The sequence below is a fragment of the Peromyscus californicus genome, unplaced genomic scaffold, assembly GCF_007827085.1.
Source record: "Peromyscus californicus insignis strain IS unplaced genomic scaffold, ASM782708v3 Scaffold_7__1_contigs__length_154581171, whole genome shotgun sequence".
Lineage (NCBI taxonomy): Eukaryota > Metazoa > Chordata > Mammalia > Rodentia > Cricetidae > Peromyscus > Peromyscus californicus.
In genome coordinates, this window is record NW_026294595.1 from 9,585,369 (window position 1) to 9,603,768 (window position 18,400).

The 18,400-nt window shown below is 49.7% G+C and overlaps 1 protein-coding gene across 2 annotated transcripts; it reads right to left on the reverse strand.

The window, feature by feature from the left end:
* Positions 1-255: 255 nt before the first annotated feature.
* On the reverse strand, positions 256-16,783 carry Urm1 (ubiquitin related modifier 1). Of its 2 annotated transcripts, XM_052726247.1 has the most exons (6): positions 16,699-16,740; positions 11,955-12,025; positions 6,590-6,786; positions 3,449-3,530; positions 1,624-1,672; positions 256-1,238 (listed from the first exon to the last, which is right to left on the reverse strand). In XM_052726247.1, exons 3-6 carry the CDS (start codon positions 6,738-6,740, stop codon positions 1,170-1,172), a joined length of 351 nt encoding a protein of 116 aa, XP_052582207.1. In that variant the 5' UTR covers positions 6,741-6,786; positions 11,955-12,025; positions 16,699-16,740; the 3' UTR covers positions 256-1,169. The 2 variants fall into 2 exon arrangements, with proteins under 2 accessions (XP_052582207.1, XP_052582208.1); XM_052726248.1 differs by lacking the exon at positions 6,590-6,786 and having other exon boundaries at positions 16,699-16,783.
* Between the last annotated feature and the right edge of the window lie 1,617 nt (positions 16,784-18,400).

Genomic DNA, 18,400 nt, shown 5'->3' on the forward strand with positions numbered 1-18,400 from the left:
GGTTCTGGGACTGCGACTGCAGCTGGTAGAACAAAGCCTAGATAGACCGGCGAGAATGACTTAGGATCAGGACTGATCATTATGGGTCTACACTCCCTTCTCCAGACGGCCCCCCGGCACCATCCTCTCTTTGGAACAGATCATGTGTTAGCCTTTCAGGTGAAGGCCATCTGAGCCCTTGGTTCAGAACAGAGCCCATAGATTTGAGGGATACAGGGTACCACCAGTTTCTAAGGACGAAGCTTCAAGCAAGGCTAGTAAACAACCTAGTCTTTTTATTTGCCCAAGGCCAGCTGCAGGCACAAGGTCCCCAGATTTCCAGAAGGGATGAAGGAAAGGGGGGCACAACCCTCTGTCTACCAGGTGCTGTACACCCAAACCCTGCTGGTTTCAGGAAGCTGGGAGTTACACACTGAGGCCCCACCCCCTCTGTCTAAGGTTAGGCTACTTCCTCCCATTCTCTCCCCTCAGCAGAAGGAGTTGTAGGCAGCCTGGAGAGTGTCTCAGGAGCCCATCTGGTGGCCTATGTAGTGGGGGAGGCCAGCCAGGGTCAAGGGCTGGGGATGGGGGGAAACAGGAGGAGGGGTGTGGCTAGGAGAGCAGCTGCTGGGTGGAGGGGAGGGAGGTGAGCACTGAATAGGGGACCCCAGCTGGGGTTCCATAATGACATCAGTGGGGGACAAGCAGAGTCCTCAGTGTCCAGATGGGGAAACTGAGGCGGAGGCCCCTCTAATCTTTGGCAAGAGAGGGGCTTCTCATCAGTTACTCAAGTTTATCCATCTTCCCCACGAAGATGTCTCAGGAACTGGAGTGCCTTCTAGGCAGTCACTCAGTGCTTACATATATCGAGACAGAAGGAGTGGCAAGCAGCTGGTCACCTGGGCATAGAGCCCCCTCCACTCCTGACATGTCACAGGAGTGCCCTCCCCCACCTCAGCTGCTGGAAGGAGTGCTGGGCTCAGGCGTCTGCTCTCCCTCCCTGCTCACGTGCCTTGCCCAAAAAGGCTCATTTTTAGCACCTGGCCTCTTTTCCCTGCCTAGAGGGAGCTCAGGGGTAGAGCAGAGAAGGAGGCAGCCAAGGGGAACTGAGGCCTGGAAGCAGGGCCCAAGGAGAGGTGTGGCTGTCCTGTGCTCCCCTTGCAAAGGTGCTCGGACTCACAGAGGAGCCCTCAGCCGCCGTGCAGTGTGGAGATGAAGAGGATGCTGTCCTGGTCTTGCAGCTGGTAGTCCAGCTCCCCCTGGGGCAGGAAAGAGGGACAGGGACCATCAGAACATGGTCTAGGTCATTGTCAGATGTTGGGACAGGGAAGAGAAAAAGGTAAAGGTGGCTGTTCTGGGAATGAATGAAAAACCTCACCAGAAAAATGGAGCTCCTACACATCCAACTTTCAAATCTCCAGGATGGGTGAGCTCCCTGCCTCCCCTCCCCAGCAGCCATCCAATCCCTCCTTTTATGAGATGGAAGACAGGAAGAGCCCCACGGGGGTGGTGGTGGTGGTGGTGGTGAATGAGACAGATTTCCCAGCCCCGACCTGGACTGATAGAGGCCCAGGGTTTTCCCACTGAAACAGCATTTCCCACTGAAGGCAGGGGCTGGGGAAGAGTGTCACTGGAGGTACTGACCAGCAGTTCCCAGTCGGCATCATTAATCAGCACCAGAATTCCTGGCCGCCTGTGGGAAAGAGGGTAGTGAGGGGCAGGAAGTGGAAGGCAGGAGGTTCAGAGCCTGTGGGCTACAGGAGTGGCGGGGGGACACCTTTCCTCCCAACTTCCCAACAAGCAGAGGCCACAGTCTGCATGGTCAGGAAACCAGGTCAGACCGTCAAGGTCTTGAGGGCATCTCAAAGAAAACGGTCAGCGTCACCGACCACCCAAACTTCAGGCAAGGCATTTTACTTTTCTGGGCATCAGCTTTCTTTATGTGAAAACAGAGCCAATTATAAGGTCTGCCTCACAAGCACTATTGAGGGATATAACAAAATGGTGTGCAGGGCTTGCTTGCCACTAAGTCTCAGTAACCAGCAGGAGGAACCTACTTTTCCCAGTGTCTAATCTTACTCTCCTGGGCTCTGGAAAGGAAGGGCTTTGGCTTCTAGGCCTCCAAGATGCCTATTCTGGAGAAGGCAAGCTCAGTTCTTCTGGGACAAAGAAGGCTGCCACTGGCACCAGGAACCTAAATGTTTGAGAACCAGTCCTGATTCCTACTGGCAATGGTACAGGGAGCACTGATGTCCTTGCAGGTGGCTTCCAGGACTGCTGTGCCAGAAACTGGAGAGTGGAGAGCAGTCCTAGCCCACAGGGTGACCCATTCTTGGAGGCAGATGCAAGAGTCTCCCAATTTCATGGCCTACCTCCTTTACACAGGAGACCATCTTCGTTTAGAATCGGAATGACTTGGCAGGAGGAACCTGGGTTTTTGCTAGTAGGTTGGAACAGGTGGGGAGCTATGTGTGTCTGAGAGGGTACGTGCATGCAGTAACCTGGAACCTCGTCTCTGTGATAGCTCACACTGTGATACCTACTGACTACACATAGCCACTTCCAGGACAAACAAAGAAAATGGAATATTTTGAATGTTATTTATTTAATTTTTAATTCTGTGTATATGTGTATGGGTGAGTGCAGGTACAGCAGAGGCTGAACAAGTCAGAGCTGGAGGTACAGTGACAGGTGGTTGTGAGCTACCTGGTGTGGGTGCTGGGAATCAAACTCAGTCCTCTGGAAGACTAGTCCTTGCTCTCAACCTCTGACCCACCTCTCCAGCCTGTGTTTGATTTGGAAGACAGATTCTTGCTATGTTGCTTAGGCTGTCCTCAAACGTGTGGCAATTCTCCCACCTTAGCCTTTTGTTTTGGTTTGGTTTTGAGACAGGGTCTTACTGTGTAGCCCTGGCTGTTCTAGAACCCTCTAAGTAGACCAGATTGGCCTAAAACTTACAGAGATCCACCTGCCTCTGACTACCAAGAGCTGGGGCTAAAGGTATGCGCCACCACACCCAGCTAAAATGGAATACTGAGTTTCTCAATCACACTGGCCAACTTTGAGGGTTCACCCAGCCACAGGTGGCAGCAGCTACCACCAGGCAGCACTGATAAAGAATGCTTCTGTCACTGAGGAAAGGCCTACGGGACAACTGTCCTAGGTCAATCAGGATGAGGGAGACCTCGAGCAGTGTGGCTTTCTTGATATTTTCTGTACGGAGGATAACTGAGGTCAGGAGAAGCAAAGTAACCAGGTGGTAACCAGATGCATGACCAGGCCCCTTTCATACGGGTTTTTAAGAACCTCAAACACCCTAGTGTAGACAAGCAAACTAGAAACAGCTCTTTCCTCAGAGGAGTTTGAGAAAACAGGTCCGAGGACTGGAGAACCAGATAGTCAGAGCCCCAGGACACAGCCTAGACAACCTCCCTCTCTGCCGTGCTCAGGGGTGGGGGAGGGAACTCACACACTCTCTCCCTGGATGAACAGCTCTGGCCGCTCTTTTAGCAAGTTCTTCTTGATCCAGACAAGGAGGTTCCGGATGTCCCCTAGAGAGGGAGGCACAGAACAAACCAAGGTCAAACCCGACTCATCCCCAGGCCCCAAAGCTTTGCCTGGCACAGCAGAAAGTCAACATGGGGCTCACAGGGCCCAGGAACCTGGTTAGGAGAGCCCGGTGACTGTTAGACGAGTCTTCAGAGAAGGAGCCATGGCACAGGCGAAGGCATGGGGGAGGAACTACAGAACGCGGGGACAGGGGCCGGAGGGATGGCTTACTGGAGAGACCGGACCCACGTTCAGTTCCCTGGCACTCACACTGGGTGGCTCATGGCCACCTACGCCTCCAGTTCCCAGTGATACAATACCCTCTTCTACACTCTGCATGCACCTACATGTACATGGATATGCTTACACATATGTACACAGAATTTAAAAGGATTAAAAAAAGAACTGAGAGTCTCTCTGAGAGCGAGAGAGAGAGAGAGAGAGAGAGAGAGAGAGAGAGAGAGAGAGAGAGAGAGAGCGCTAGGCTGATGCTCCCTCAACAAGGCTGCTTAGAGAGCATCAAAGAACCACTACCACCTTTATCTGTCTTGCCAGTCCAGCCAGGGAGGCCTCCGCTTTGCTCACAGGCAGGGTCTGCATATATTTCCCTTTGTGAAGGGAGAAAAACAATCACTGAGCCGATAACATCAGTTAATTTCCTCTAGCAGAGGGGGAGAAGGCTCCTCACCAGGCAGACACTGACAAATCACTGCTCACTACCCCCACTTTTGCAGCCCCCGGGGGGTGGCCACCTTGCCAAGGTTCTGGGCTGCAAGGACCTCTCCTGCTCTGCTGAACACCCAGAGCTCTCTCCTAGGATGGCCACCAGTCTCTTTGTACAGCATGTGGAGGCAGTGATCTCCAGGGTTCCCAGCCTTTCCTAGGAGCAGGGGACCAGCCCATAGCAAACTGGATTGGTCTGCATCTCTAAGGGCCGTGGGGCCCGGGACCTCCACCACTCTTCACTTGGATTGTTTCTGAGGCTCCTGGAGGTCCTGCTCTCACAGGTGACTTGAGAACAAAGGTCCTAGAGAAACAACTAGCATTCAGGAAGCCATAGGGGCGTGTCCTGATTCAGTGTCTTAGAGGGCCTGCTGCCTTTCAGGCACCTGAGACAGAGTTCTGAGGTGAAGCTGAAGCAAGGTGAGAGCGTGGCCTGAGCTATCTTGCCTAGATTATCCCGAAGTCCTAGAATAAAGGACTGCGAGGACACAGCGAGTTTCACCCCGCCCCCAGTGTCAGCTTCCTATTGCAATGCACGTGCAATCCAGCCTGGGGAGGGCCAGGGGTGGGAAGGTGTAGTGTGAATAAACCAGTCCCTATTTGCTGGACACAAACACCCACAGGACAACAAGTAGTGTGCATGGACTAAAACTGCTATCTCCCAATTAAAAATTCCTTTTTTTTCCCCCTCCAAGACAGGGTTTCTCTGTGTAGCCCTGACTGTCCTGAAACCTACTCTGTAGACCAGGCTGGCCTTGAACTCACAGAAATCTGCCTGCCTCTGCCTCCTGAGTGCTGAGATTAAAGGCCCCACCACAGCCTGGCTAAAATTCCTTTTTAAGGCCCCAAGGCAAGGAGGAAGGGTACTGCCTCCCTCAAGCTGTACTTGGGCTCTTGGTGGACTCTTCCCCAAGGCCCAGGTTGCAGAGGCTTCCCCTTGGTCCTGAATCCCATTGGCCTCCATTTTGGCACTGTCTGGTAGGCCGCCAGCCCATATATCTCGTGGCTGTTCAATAGAACTACTGGAGTCTGACACATCCATCAGCTAGGCATCAGGCAGCCTCAGCAGCCAGGGCCGTGCTTGTGTGTCTAGACATGGAAGGACTGGAAAGAGGTTGGCCCAGTCAGTGACCACAGGCTACAGTCCTGGCTTGCTGGTATAGAATCAGGATTCTCCTGGGAAGCAGCCCTGGGTGCTTCTGCTCCACTCTAGATAGCTTGGGAATAGAGGAGGGATAGTGGTCATGTTGGGGTCATCCACGTGATGACACTGCCGTGGACTCCCAGAGGGGTGGCTGGGAGATGAGTCTGCTGCCCAGTGCTGGCTCATTTATCATGATGCTCCTATTCGCTGAGGTCACTCCCTCCCTCTTCTGTCTGCCCCCCACTCCAGGCCCGCCTACATTTTTGATAGCTTGTTACCATGGTGAGGCTGCTGCATCACAGCAGCCTGTATTGTCCCTGTGCCTGGATTTGGGGGTGGGGAGAGGTGGAACTCATGGCTCCCTTCTCAGGCTGCAAGGGCCACTCAGCCTGGCCTGAAACGCACCCCCGGGGACATCTTGCTTGGCTTGCTGAGGCCCAGACAATATGCAAATAGGCTCCAAGCCAGATGGTCGGCTTCCAAAGGCGCCCAGGGGAGGAGGAAGGGTTAAGCAGAGTCAGGGACTGGTGGCTTGGGGTGGCTCTGGGGTAGATGGGGGTAGAGAACCTTACTTTCACCTTCTCACTATCTTCCTTCTTTCCACTCCTCCTGGGAACCATTTCCCTCCTGCAGCCACCATTCACAAGACAAACATTTATTGAGCAACTATCCTGTGCCAGGCACTAGGGTGATGGTGGCCAGCAAGATGGACACAGAGCCTTCCTTGTGAGAGGGCAGCAGAGGCGGCAGACATTACTTAATTAGCTGTGGTGCGTGCTAACTCCTTTGGGACCAGGAAAAGCCTTTCCAAGAGTGTTAACACTGAAGCTTTAGGCCTGAAGGATGAATGGGCTTGGGTGGGGGAAGCGTTCTGGACAGAAGGAAGCACATATGGGAAGAGCTGAAGCGCCATGCAATTGGCAGGTTCAAGACAGAATGGAGAAGGCAGGAAGATCAGCATCAGAGCCTCAGGGAAGGCCTGCTCCAAGTGAGGTTGCTCCCTCCTCCTAAACCCTAGTGGTTCTGATGAGGTGTGTGTCTCCTGGTCCCTGTCTCCAAGCTTCTCTGTCCTGCAACACAACATGGCACTCCCACTGCTATTCCCAGAGGGGAATCTGACGCTCAGGGATGTTGTTCTCACAACTCTACTCCAAGATGCCAGTGGGAAGGGAGGAGGTGACAGTCATAACTCACCTGAGACAAGAGTCTCATGGAGCCAGGCTGGTCTTAAACTTGCTGAGTAGCTGAGAAATCCCAATCCCAGGGCTGCCATCTCCCCAGTCCTGGGACTGCAGGTGCACATCACCATGCCTGCCACTTTAGTTTTGAGTTGGACTCCATTCATTCTCAGTTAAATGACCCAGGAAGGGAATTCTCAGAGCCTCAGCTCTCTTGAAAAAAGAAAAATGAGGTAAGACTGCATTGTTACTGGGCTGGAGAGAGGGCTCAGCAGTCAAGAGTGCTTGCTACTCTCCCAGAGGACTAGACTTAGGTTCCCAGCACCACTTTCAATTCATCTCCAGGGATTTGATACCCACTTCTAGTCTCCTCTGGCAGGTACACACACACACACACACACACACAATTTTAAAAATTTTGCACAAACAATGCAGATCTGGAGAGATGGTTAAATGGTTAAAAGCACTAGCTGCTCTTGCAGAGGATCCATCCGGGTCTGATTCTCATCACCCATATGGCATTTCAAAATCATCTACAACTCCAGTCCTTGGGGATCTGATGCCCTGTTCTGATCTCCATGGGTACCAAGCATGCACATGGTGCACAGTTTTATATGTAGGTGAAACACTCATACGCATAAAATAGGATAAACTTTTTTGAAAAAAGAATGCGTTGATATAAGGATCAACTAAGACAATCTTGGAGTTGTGCCTAGACTATCAATTATTCCCGAATCCAGGGAAAGGAACTGTCTCCTCTGGACTCTCCAGAATGTTGGCTTTCCACATGCTCTGCCCACCCCCCAGAATCCTAGCCTTAGAGAGAGGTGTACCACAAATCAGGTGGTGCTGGGGCCTTCTGTGGGATATGCTATGTGCTCACTGGAAGCCAGATGGGAGCAACAGAAACAAGAGAGGGTAGAGCTGGGAGGCGGTGGTGCACACTTTTAGTCCCAGCACTCGGGAGGTAGAGGCAGGCAGATCTCTGTGAGTTAGTTCGAGGTCAGCTTGGTCTACAGAGTCAGTTCCAGGACAGTTAGAGCTATGTAGAGAAACCCTGTCTCAAAAAACAAAACAAAACAAAACAAAACCAAACCAAAAAAGAAAGCAAGAAAACAAGCAAGCAAGCAAGCAAGGAAGAAAAAAGAGAAAGAAAACAAAAAAAGAAATAAGAAAGGGTGGTGCCCACACATTGGTCTTCCTTCCCAGGTTGCCCAGGCTGGTCTGAGATCCTGCCTCAGACAATACTCCTGTCTTAGCCCCATGTGGTTGGGGCTACAGGCACATACCATCACTCCCACCATCTTCCCCCCATTTCAGGTGGTCAGATCTGTAAGATGCTAGTGGTTGGTCCAGCTCCTGGGGCAAGCTACGTGGGAAGATGCACACTCCAAGGCTGTGCATGCCATAGGCAGCCACACACTCAGTGCTGGGAAGGAAGAGGGTACCCTAATGCAAGGTTTCCAGTGCAAGAGGCCTTGGACCTGGTTGGCCCATCAGAGGACAGCGGGGAGAGGAGCTGCTGCGATGTGGTGGACAGTTAAAGGTCAAATAGAGAGGCTTGCATTGAGGGCTACACAGCCTCGGGCAAGTCACTTCACTTCGATGTATTGGCATCATTTATGCTGACAATGTGGATAATAACCAATACTCCAAAGGGTTGCTATGAGGATTAAGGTGAAATGCTAGCAGCAGGACATCAGCATCAAACACACAGGGAATACTCAGCAGATGGGTGCACTCAAGTCTCGATTCCTCATCCTCTGGGCTGCCAGAGCACTGACCTAAAGGTGGCCACGCCATAGGAACCATGGTGTGCTCATCTTAGAGTAAAAGTATGAAACCTTTCATTAGGCTAGACTTGGTGGTAAAAGCCAGTAATCCCAGCACTTGGGAGGTTGAAGTAGGAAGATCAGGTCATCCCTGGCTAACCAGCAAGTTTATAGGCCAGCCTGGGTTCCATGAGAACCTATCTCAAAAAAGACTTACTGGGGGGTCACAAAAGTGAAGGAATATACTCAAAATACATTATATACTTGGCATGAAAATGGTCTTGGCTAACCTTATATGATAAAATAAGAAAGAAAAAGGAACCTCCACCCAGAATCCCTTGCCCCAGTAGACCTTCCTTGCTTAGGAGATACTGACAGCCCCCACTGGCAGGGCTCCTTAGATCAGCTGTTCTCAACCTGTGGGTTGTGACCCCTTCAGGGGGATGGCTTATCAGATATCTTCCTTATCATATATTTACATTACAATACACAACAGTAGCAAAATTACAGTTATGAAGTAGCAACGAAGTAACCGTATGGCCGGAGGTCACCACATGAGGAAATGTACTAAAAGATCAAAGCATTAGGAAGGTTGAGAACCCACTGCCCCTCAGAGCTGAAGAGAAATAGCCCTGGCTGCTGCAGGGCCTCATTCAGCCTCTGTGAACACACAGGAGACAAGGGCTGCTCCATCTGAAGCGCTTTCTCCCATGGAGAAGTGTGTCTTATGCTATTCCTGTCCCCTGGGCTGTGGACACGGGGCCATGCCAACACACGTGTTTGCTCACTCTACCTGGGCCTCTAGATCAGTCCATCCGTTAAACCACCCCTTCCCTACCACGTCTATCAGCTCGGGCTCCAAGGCAGGACTCTTCTGGGATTCCCACCCCAGGCCTGAGCTAAAGGGGGAAGAAAGAGCTGGCCTGGGTGGAATGAAAGAGGAGAGGGGTGGAGGGAACCTCAGAGGCTCCATTTACAAGTGAATGGGGGTAAGAATGGAGCAGTTTGTGGGCTAAACTGGCCTCAGAAGGAGGTTTACAGATGTGTGAGGGGACGCTCCTCATTGTTTAATTAAGCAGAAAGTGGATCTTTTCAAAAGCAATTTTGCACAGGGACTGGGAGGGGAGGGGAGAGGAGGGAGGTAGGAAAGGGATCAGCAAACAGGCCTGGAAAGCAGAGAAAGGAACAGCTGGCCCCAGAGAGGCTGTGAAATGCATGCTAAGCAGTTTAAAGCGCCCAGGAACTGCTGCTCAGCTCCTGCCCTCCCTTGCCAGCTACCTTTTAACTTGACTTGAGCAGGAGCGGGGCATGCCTGTGATGGTGCAACAGAGGAACAGGGACAGCCTGGGCTACACAAAAAGATCTCCTACGTCCATTAGTGAATGAAGCCACTAATCAACCAGTGGAAACGGGCAGCTACCTCTTGGGTCAGTCACAGGCAGGAACCAGAACAAAGAAGACTACTAAGGTCGAGAAGAAGAAATGATTACTACTTAAGAGACACTTGCTGAGTATGTAGTGAGTCACACTGGGATGGAATTGTGAAAATGTGTGTAGTTTTGTGTCAAGCAAACTGTATGAGGAAATAAAGCATAACTTGTGGTATCTGAGTTTGCACACAGTCTCTTATGTATCCCAGGGCCAGCTTCAAACTCTCTAACTTTGAACTTCTGGTCATCCTCCTCTAACTCCTGAGTGCTGACAGGGTCACCCAGTTTTAGTCCTGGTTTATTCAGAGCTGGGGATGAAACAAAGGACTTTATGCATGCGAGGCAAATCGCCAGCTAAGCTCCATCTTCAGCCCAAACTGGTATTTTAATAAACTCCTTTCTGTTGCTGTATCTACTGTATACATGTGGAGGTCAGAGGACAACCTGAGGGAAGTCAGTTCTCTCCTACCACGTGGGTCCTGGAGCTCAGAACTAAGCTATCACCAAACTAAGGCTTGGTGGCAAGCATCTTTATTTGCTGAACCCTCTTTTTAATTTTATGTTTGTTTTTTTGAGACAAGGTCTCTCTTGTGCTGTCCTAGAGCCTGCTGGGTAAACAAAGTTGGCCTCAAATTCACAGAGATCGTCCTGCTTCTGCCACTGAGTGATGAGATAAAAGGTGTGTGCCACCATGCCCAGCATGTTTTTAAAGATTTGTTTATTTTATTCATACAATTGGGTTTTTTTTTGTTCTACTTTTTATTTTTTAAGATTTATTTATTTTGTATACAGTGTTCTGTCTGCATGCATGCCTTCATACCAGAAGGCATCAGATCTCATTATAGATGGTTGCTGGGAATTGAACTCAGGACATCTGGAAGAGCAGTCAGTGTTCTTTTTTTTTTAATTTCAGGGCTGAGGACTGAACCCAGGGCCTTGCACTTGCTAGGCAAGCGCTCTACCACTGAGCTAAATCCCCAACCTCGTAGTCAGTGTTCTTAACTGCTCACCCATCTCTCCAACCCATTGTTTTTGGTTTTTCGAGACAGGGTTTTTCTGTGTAGTTTTGGTGCCTGTCCTGGATCTCACTCTGTAGACCAGGCTGGCTTCAAACTCACAGAGATCCATCTGGCTCTGCCTCCTGAGTGTTGGGATTAAAGGGGTGTGCCACTGCCACCACTGCCCGGCCTGTTTTTTAAGACAAGGTTTCAGCTGGGTGATGGTGCCGCATGCAGGACAGGCACCAAAACAACACAGAGAAGAAACCCTGTCTTGAAACAAACAAACAAACAAACAAACAAATAAAAAATAATGGCCAGGCAGTGGTGGCACATGCCTTTAATCCCAGCACTCAAGAGGCAGAGCCAGACAGATCTCAGTGAGTTAGAGGCCAGCCTGGTCTACAGAGCAAGTTTCAGGACAGGCTCCAAAGCTACACAGAGAAACCCTGTCTTAAAAAGACAAGGTCTCAAGCTGGGCAGTGGTGGTGCTCACCTTTAATTCCAGCACTTGGAAGGCAGAGGCAGGTGGATCCCTGTGAGTTCAAGGCCAGCATTGTCTATAGAGTGAATTCCAGGACATCCAGAGCTATACAAAGAAATATTGTCTTAAACCCCTGACCTACCACCCCCCCCACCCCACCCCATCCCCACCCCACCCCCCACCCCCGCAAAAAAAAAAAAAAAGGGATAATGCCTCATTGTATAGCCCTGCCTAGCCTGGATCTCTCTATGTGGAACAGGTTAGGCTCGAACTCAGAGATCTACCTGGCCTTCCTGCCTTTGCTTCCCCAAATTCTGGAATTTATGGTGAACACTACCACATCTGGCTTGTATGAGTGCTTTGCCTGCATATGTGCCCACAGAGATCACAAGAAGATCCTGAATCCCCTGAGACTGGAGTTACAGACATGTGGGTGCTGGGAACTAAAGCTGGGCTCTCTGCAAGAGCATCCAGTGCTCCTCACAGATGAGCCACTGATCCAGCCATTCCCCATGTGAAGATCAATTTCTCACTCCTTCTTGCAGAGCTGGTCAACCCCAGCAAGGAGAGGAAAACATACTTTGCAGCTTCTTCTTGCTTTGCTACTGGCCAGGACAATCCTAACTGTTTCTACTTGAACCACAGACCCATTCATGCCCAGTGGTCCCAAAGAGCAGCCAGGAAATCCAATACTCACAAGGTCCCTCTTGCTCAGGCAAGGTAACTTGATGTTTTTTTACTCCATCAAACAGGAGCTCTGCACCACCTCTGCAAAGGAAGGCCAGAGAGAGACAGCTGAGTAAGTTACTGCTAATAGGACTGAGACGAGTCTGATTACTGGGGACAGGGCTGGTGGTGAGAGACGAGACACAGAGACCAGGGTTCAGGGTTCAGTGACTAGTGACTGCCTCTCAAACTGACTTTCTGCCTCGGAAAAGAGGATGGAAACAATTTTCACTATTAGTGGAGGACCCAAGCCTGCAGCCTCCTTTGCTTTCTTGAGAGGTAGTTCAGTACACAGCAGTAGAACACGGGCTTCAGAGCTGCCAGCCTCAAGAAGGAAATCAGGCTCTGCCTCTGCTCGCCAGTCAGCCCTTGGCCATGTACACACCTTTTCAAGCCTTGATCTTATTTCCAAAGTTGTCGAGCTGCCCTTCTGAGTGCCCCGGAGACCCTGTGCATTTCTGGCCAGGTAAGGGTAGAAATAACCCTGTTCCTGCTCACTTCTATGCACTACTGTGCACACAACACAGCAATGGAGGCAGACAGAGCCCACTGGGCTTAGCACTGACTAAGCACAGCTGTTCACATCACCTTGTCACTTATAGACTGTTCCTCATCCCATTTCATCACCCTGGCCATCCCAGCAAAGGAGGGAGGAGGCAGACGTTGTTAATTCCATCTGACCTAGTGGACTGTAGCCCCAAGTTAAGTAACCCCAGAGCTCTGTCAGAAAGGCAGAGTTCAGTCTGTTTCTGTGTCCCAGCACCTGGCCAAGGGATGGTCAAGGTAGCAGAGATGCTCAAAGCCAAGTCCAGACACCAGGATTTCTGGTTTGGGCAGTAGGGCCTTAAGTGCCCCACACTATTTCATCTTCTGGTTTCCCAATTCCCATCTCAGACTTCACGTGCATCTGAACGGAGAAGGCCTAATAGACTTTTGATGGATGTGATGTTTCCCACCCCACCACCCTTTCCCAATCTCAGGGAACAGAGATGTCCTGAGGCAGCCCACTAGGAGGCAAAGGCAAGGCAAACATTGTCATGGGGGAAACATGGGAGACTGTCATCTAAACAAGGTCACGCTTTGTTGATGCAGAAATGTGGAGGGGGAGCAAAGGCCCATCTGTGGCTGTGCACAGGGCCATTTCAGCTGCAAGCCCACACAGAACCTCCATTTATCCCCTTCCAAGAGCCTCATTTTCTGCTGGGTAGGGGTTGGCACATGCAGCAGCTGGGCTGGGGGAGGGTGATAGGCAGGGGGTTCAGGACTAGAGGGTCAGAGAAGTGGGGTGGGAACTGGAGGCAAATAATCAAGAGTGGCCAAAACTGGTAGTGCCAGGCTCCGAGGCCAAGCCTGTTTTTCCTCTTACAAACAGATGAAGAGCGAACCAATGAGGCTTTGAGTGACCCATCACTGCTGGGTTGGCTAGGCCCAGGGGAGGGAGAGTAGTACTTCTGTCAGCATGTCTGGAGTGAGAGAAGGTGCACATTTAACCTCAGGACTGATTTAGGGAGGCATTTGGGCCCCACAGACCTAAGGCCAGATCCTCTTCTGTTTTATAGGATTTGCCTGCCATTCAATCTTAACCAGGATACCTCCATCTTCTCTCAATAACCCAATTCCTAGTACATGTGTCTGCTAATATCAGTGACAGGTCTACATTTCAGTCATTTTTTTCTAGTTGCTTTAAAATACACCTATCTAAAAGCTAGGCATGGTATCACATGCCTGTAATTCTAGCACTTGGGGAGTAGAAGCAGGAGAAACAAGAATTCAAAGTCATCTTCAGCTACATATCAAGTTTAAAGCCAGCCTGTTTTACATGAGACACTGCTTCAATGACCAATCAACCAACAACAACAAAAAAAACCTACCCATTCATGTCTAGTCTCCGTCTACTTTATAGAACAGGAACAGGTTCTAAATGAAATAAGGCCTGGCATACAGCAGAAATTTAAAAAATATTTGCCATGTTAATGAATATGACTACTTCTCCTACTTCTCTGATCTCAACAGTACATCCAGCTTTTCCAACACCTTCCCAAACTCATGGAAAGGGAATCAAATCTAGGTCATTACAGCCTGGAAAGGAGTTGCCCAAACACACCTACACTATTGTGCAATTCTGTGTCCTAAAGAAATGCTCTGCTAGAGCTGGAAGTAGCTCAGTTGGTAGAGTGCCTGCATTACATGCAGGAAGCCTTGGATTCCATCTCCAGCACTGCATAAACTGAGCATGATGGTACATGCCTGTAATCACGGCACTGGGAAGACAGAGGCAGAAGGATCAGAAGTTCTAGGACTTCCTCCACTACCTACTGAGTTGAGATACAGGCCATCTTGGATACCAAATCTCAAAAAACAAAACAAACAAAAAACCCACCTCTATTAACAACAGTTCAGGAGGCATGCCAAAAGATGATAGAATTGGTCCTAACAAGAAAGAGGTGAGCCGGGTATGGTGGTGTATACCTTTAGTCCCAGCATTCAGGAGGTGGATCTCTGTGAGTTCAAGGGCAGTCTGGTCTACAGAGTGAGTTCCAGGACAGCCAGGGCTGTTACACAGAAAAAAATCATCTTGAAAACAACTCACCCCCCAAAAAAGATAGGAAGCCTTCTAAAGGACCTAAGAGAGCTGGTGGCACCAAGAGGATCATATCTATTCAAGGTTTAGAGGTAACAGTTTCTAGACTTCTAGGACCAGTGAGGAGAGAATAATAGGCACTGTGGCTCCTTTCAAACTCTTCTCAGATTCATAATAAAAGGTGGAGCATATCTGTCAAGTTACACAGTTAATCAAAGGTCAGAGGTTAAAAACATATGATAGGCAGGGTGGCATATCCCTGTAATCTCAGCACTCAGGAACCAGGATGATCAAAGCCAGCCTCAGGTACATAGAAAGTCTGAGGTCAACCCGAGCTGTATCATGAGCTCTTGTCTCCAAACAAAACCAAATTGGGAGGATAGATGGAAGGCTTCTGGATTTGGCAAGCATATTTATTAATTTATTTTATTTTTACATTTTTATGGAGGGTCTCTTGCTGTACAGTCCAGCCTGGCCTCAAAATTAGAGATCCAACTGCACCTGCCTTCCAAGTGTTGGGATGATAGGCATGAACCACAAAGCCCTGTGAGGCTGCAGTTCTGATAGGTCACTTACTTGGGGAGGCATGGAAGGGGACGGACAGGTGGGTAAAGAAGGTTGTCCTGTCTTGCTGGGGTTCAATATTGCCCTTAGCGGTGAGGAAAGCTGAAGCTAGAAAGAAAGCAACTGTGTAGATCTGCCAACTCTGGAGGGCAAGGGTCTTACTCACTTTATGCCTTCCTCACTGTTGCCAGCACAGTGTCTGGCAGACAGAATACATCTCTGATGAATAAACACCACGTCTGACTCACTGAGAATGAAAGGCAAGTTAGCTACGGATAAACATTAGTGCTGAGAGCCTGGAGCTTCTCCCTTTTCAGTTCTGCTAAGGCTGGTAAAGGCATCAGGGAGCTTTCTCTTATCCTCAGGCTGGGAGGTGGGAAGGTAGGGAGTTAGCTGGGCTAAGGGTCAGAGAGGCAAAACAGTCAGGAGGCCAGACCAATACAGTTCTAGTTGGATCCAAGCAGCCAGACAATATCATCAATTAAACTGCACTTAACATTCATGAGACTACCCCCTTCCAAGAGACAGAAATGCTGAACACTGTAGGGAATAGACAGAGTGCTATTTATCTTTGTATCCTCGGTGTCTGGCTCACTGCCTGGCACATGGTAGGCACTCAATAAATGACTGGTGAATGAACTACCCAGTGAAGGGAAAACATAAAAGGAATGGGGGGCATCCAATGGAAAGATAGGCATTTGGAAATAATTTTACATTTCTACCCTAATGTTTATCTTCACTTCGACCTTAGCTTGTTCATCTACACACACACACACACACACACACACACACACACACACACACACACACACACTAGCTGTTCCACTATTCTAGAAACAACCACACATCTCTAGAGGCCTCAGTTCTTTGTCTGTTCTCAGCTCCGAAGTCTGTCTTCTGCAGATTTTGAGGCCATGACAGTGTGCTGGAAGAACGAAGTAGGGATTTGAGAAGATTTTCAATTTTCCCTGTGTTCCTTCAAGTAATGGATACGTATCCCAATTCTGGAACTTTTCATCTTGTGCACACAATACTGTCAATGTTGGTCGCTCCCTCCGTGGTTGGTATCTGGGCTCGAGAGATGCAGAAGGCACTCATCAAACTACTTTGAAAGAGATTCGAGTCTGATTAAAACTCTTAGGTTTGAGAAAGAGAAAGAAAGGAGTGCGATCTTAGCCACACTTTCATCCAAGAAGAAACTAGGCGGGAATTGCCCCCGAAAACAAGAACTGAAGGATTACTCAACAGGGAGACCTGGTGCTCCCCTTAGGAGCCCAAATGCCAGACAAGGTGGGTCGGGCTCGGAATGACACTGGTAAAACACGCTGGAAGATGACCTGCTTACTATCAACGCCTCTGAGTCCCGCACGTTACAGACCAAGGAGGGACTGTCAGCGCACCTCTAGTCTCCGACTTAGGGCCTCGTCGCCCAGGGAGACCGCGCCTATCAGAGGCCAGGCGAGTGGCCCGGCTCTCTGAGGGCGTCAGTAGCCTCGGCAGGTCGAGGGAGGTCCGAGATTCAGGCCCTATAGCTTCGCTCCATCCCCACGGCGCCCCAGTTCTCACTCACCCGAACTCCACCTCCACACACAAGGGGGCCGCCATGTTGAGGAAGCCGAGCTAGCAGGATACGCCCTTCAACTTCCGGGGCGCCCGCTTGTTTCCGGTCGCCGCCAGGTAGCGTAAGCGGAAGAGGCGGTACCTAGAGATCCGGTGCTCCTCAGCTATTGGACAAAGGCGCGGTCGCGGCGCTGTGGGCTGGGGAACTGGTTGCCTAAATTTTTTTGCAGACTTAGTTTCCAGAGAGCTGGGTTTGGAAGGAAGCGACTTCCTGAAGAAAGACGACTTAGAGGAAGAAATTCATCAGCGTCCGATGACACGATTGTGAGCCACGTACTGTTGAGCTTTCATTGGTCACAAATCTGTTTTTAAGCCAGGCGTGGTGGAGCACGCCTTTAATCCCAGCACTCAGGCAGACAAGGCCAGCGCCTGGTCTACATAGGCAATTCCAGCACCGCCAGGGCTACATACTTAAGATTCTGTCTCAAAAACAAAACCAAACTGTAGGGTGTACTGTGTTTCGTGGGGAAATCAAAGAAAAAGGATCACTCCAAGATGAATTTTAGGCTCTCTGGCAGCAGAGATGAACAGTTTCTCTGAACCTCAAACATCTGTGCAAAGGCGTATTTATTGATTATTACACAAAAGTTGTTTTTTTGGGTAAAACAGGCCCCTCATACCAAAGCCCCTGGTCTAATCTATATGTTTTCTGAAAGAAAACTTCACACCTCTGCAACTTTAGTCCTTATTGTGAACTATTTAGTACACAATAATTCAAGACGCTCCAGGTGTGCCAGGATAGTCCTGTGACCAAAGTCTTGCAAAGGCTGTAAAGCTCCTGCCAAAAAACAAATCTGTAGATAACAGAAAACAGTCACTTTTCCACAGTGATTTCTTCAAGGTCTAAGTACTTCTAGAAAACAACCATTCACTCTGAGTTTGCTGTAGATACAGTGAAAAATAACTATTTCATTCTAATATTTACCCTAGATACAATGACTCTGCTAAATTTTCCTCTACACCAAACAAAAACAACCAAAACAAGAAAAAAGCCCACTCCAGGTATGGTGGCGCACACCTTTAATCCCAGCACTCAGGAGGCAGAGGCAGGTGGCTCTGTGAGTTCAAGGCCAGCCTGGGCTGCACAGCAAGTTTCAGGACAGCTGGTCTACACAGAGAAACCCTGTCTTAAACAAAAACAAACAAACAAACACAAACCAAAAGAATCCTGCCAAACCTGCCTTAAGCCAACACATCACTTCAGGGAGTAATACAAGACCTCCCCAAATTCTTACTCCTGAGCCAGTTGTCTGTGTTTACCCCAAGGTTATTTAGTTAACACTTAGTGTGCCTGGCGTAATGCCTGGTGCTGTGGAGTGTCAGTAATAAAGGATGAGAGCGAAGTTGCTGCCTCTAGGTCACTCTGTAGCAGGGAGACTGGGAGACAACTGTAATCAAGTACACGATAATCATGATAACAAACATGGAATCCCACACTGAAATACATGATCTGAAGTTATAGACTCTGCATTATAGATATTTGTAAGAGGAATGTCAGGCTGGGGAGATGGCTCGTCTGGCAAGGTGCGTGCTATGCGAGTGTGAGGACTGGAGCTAAGGTCCCAGCACCCACGTACAATGGTGGGCGGGCATGCAGCCTGCCTCTAATGCTTGTGTTAGGGAGGCAGAGATGCCCTCCCCAGGGCAAGCTA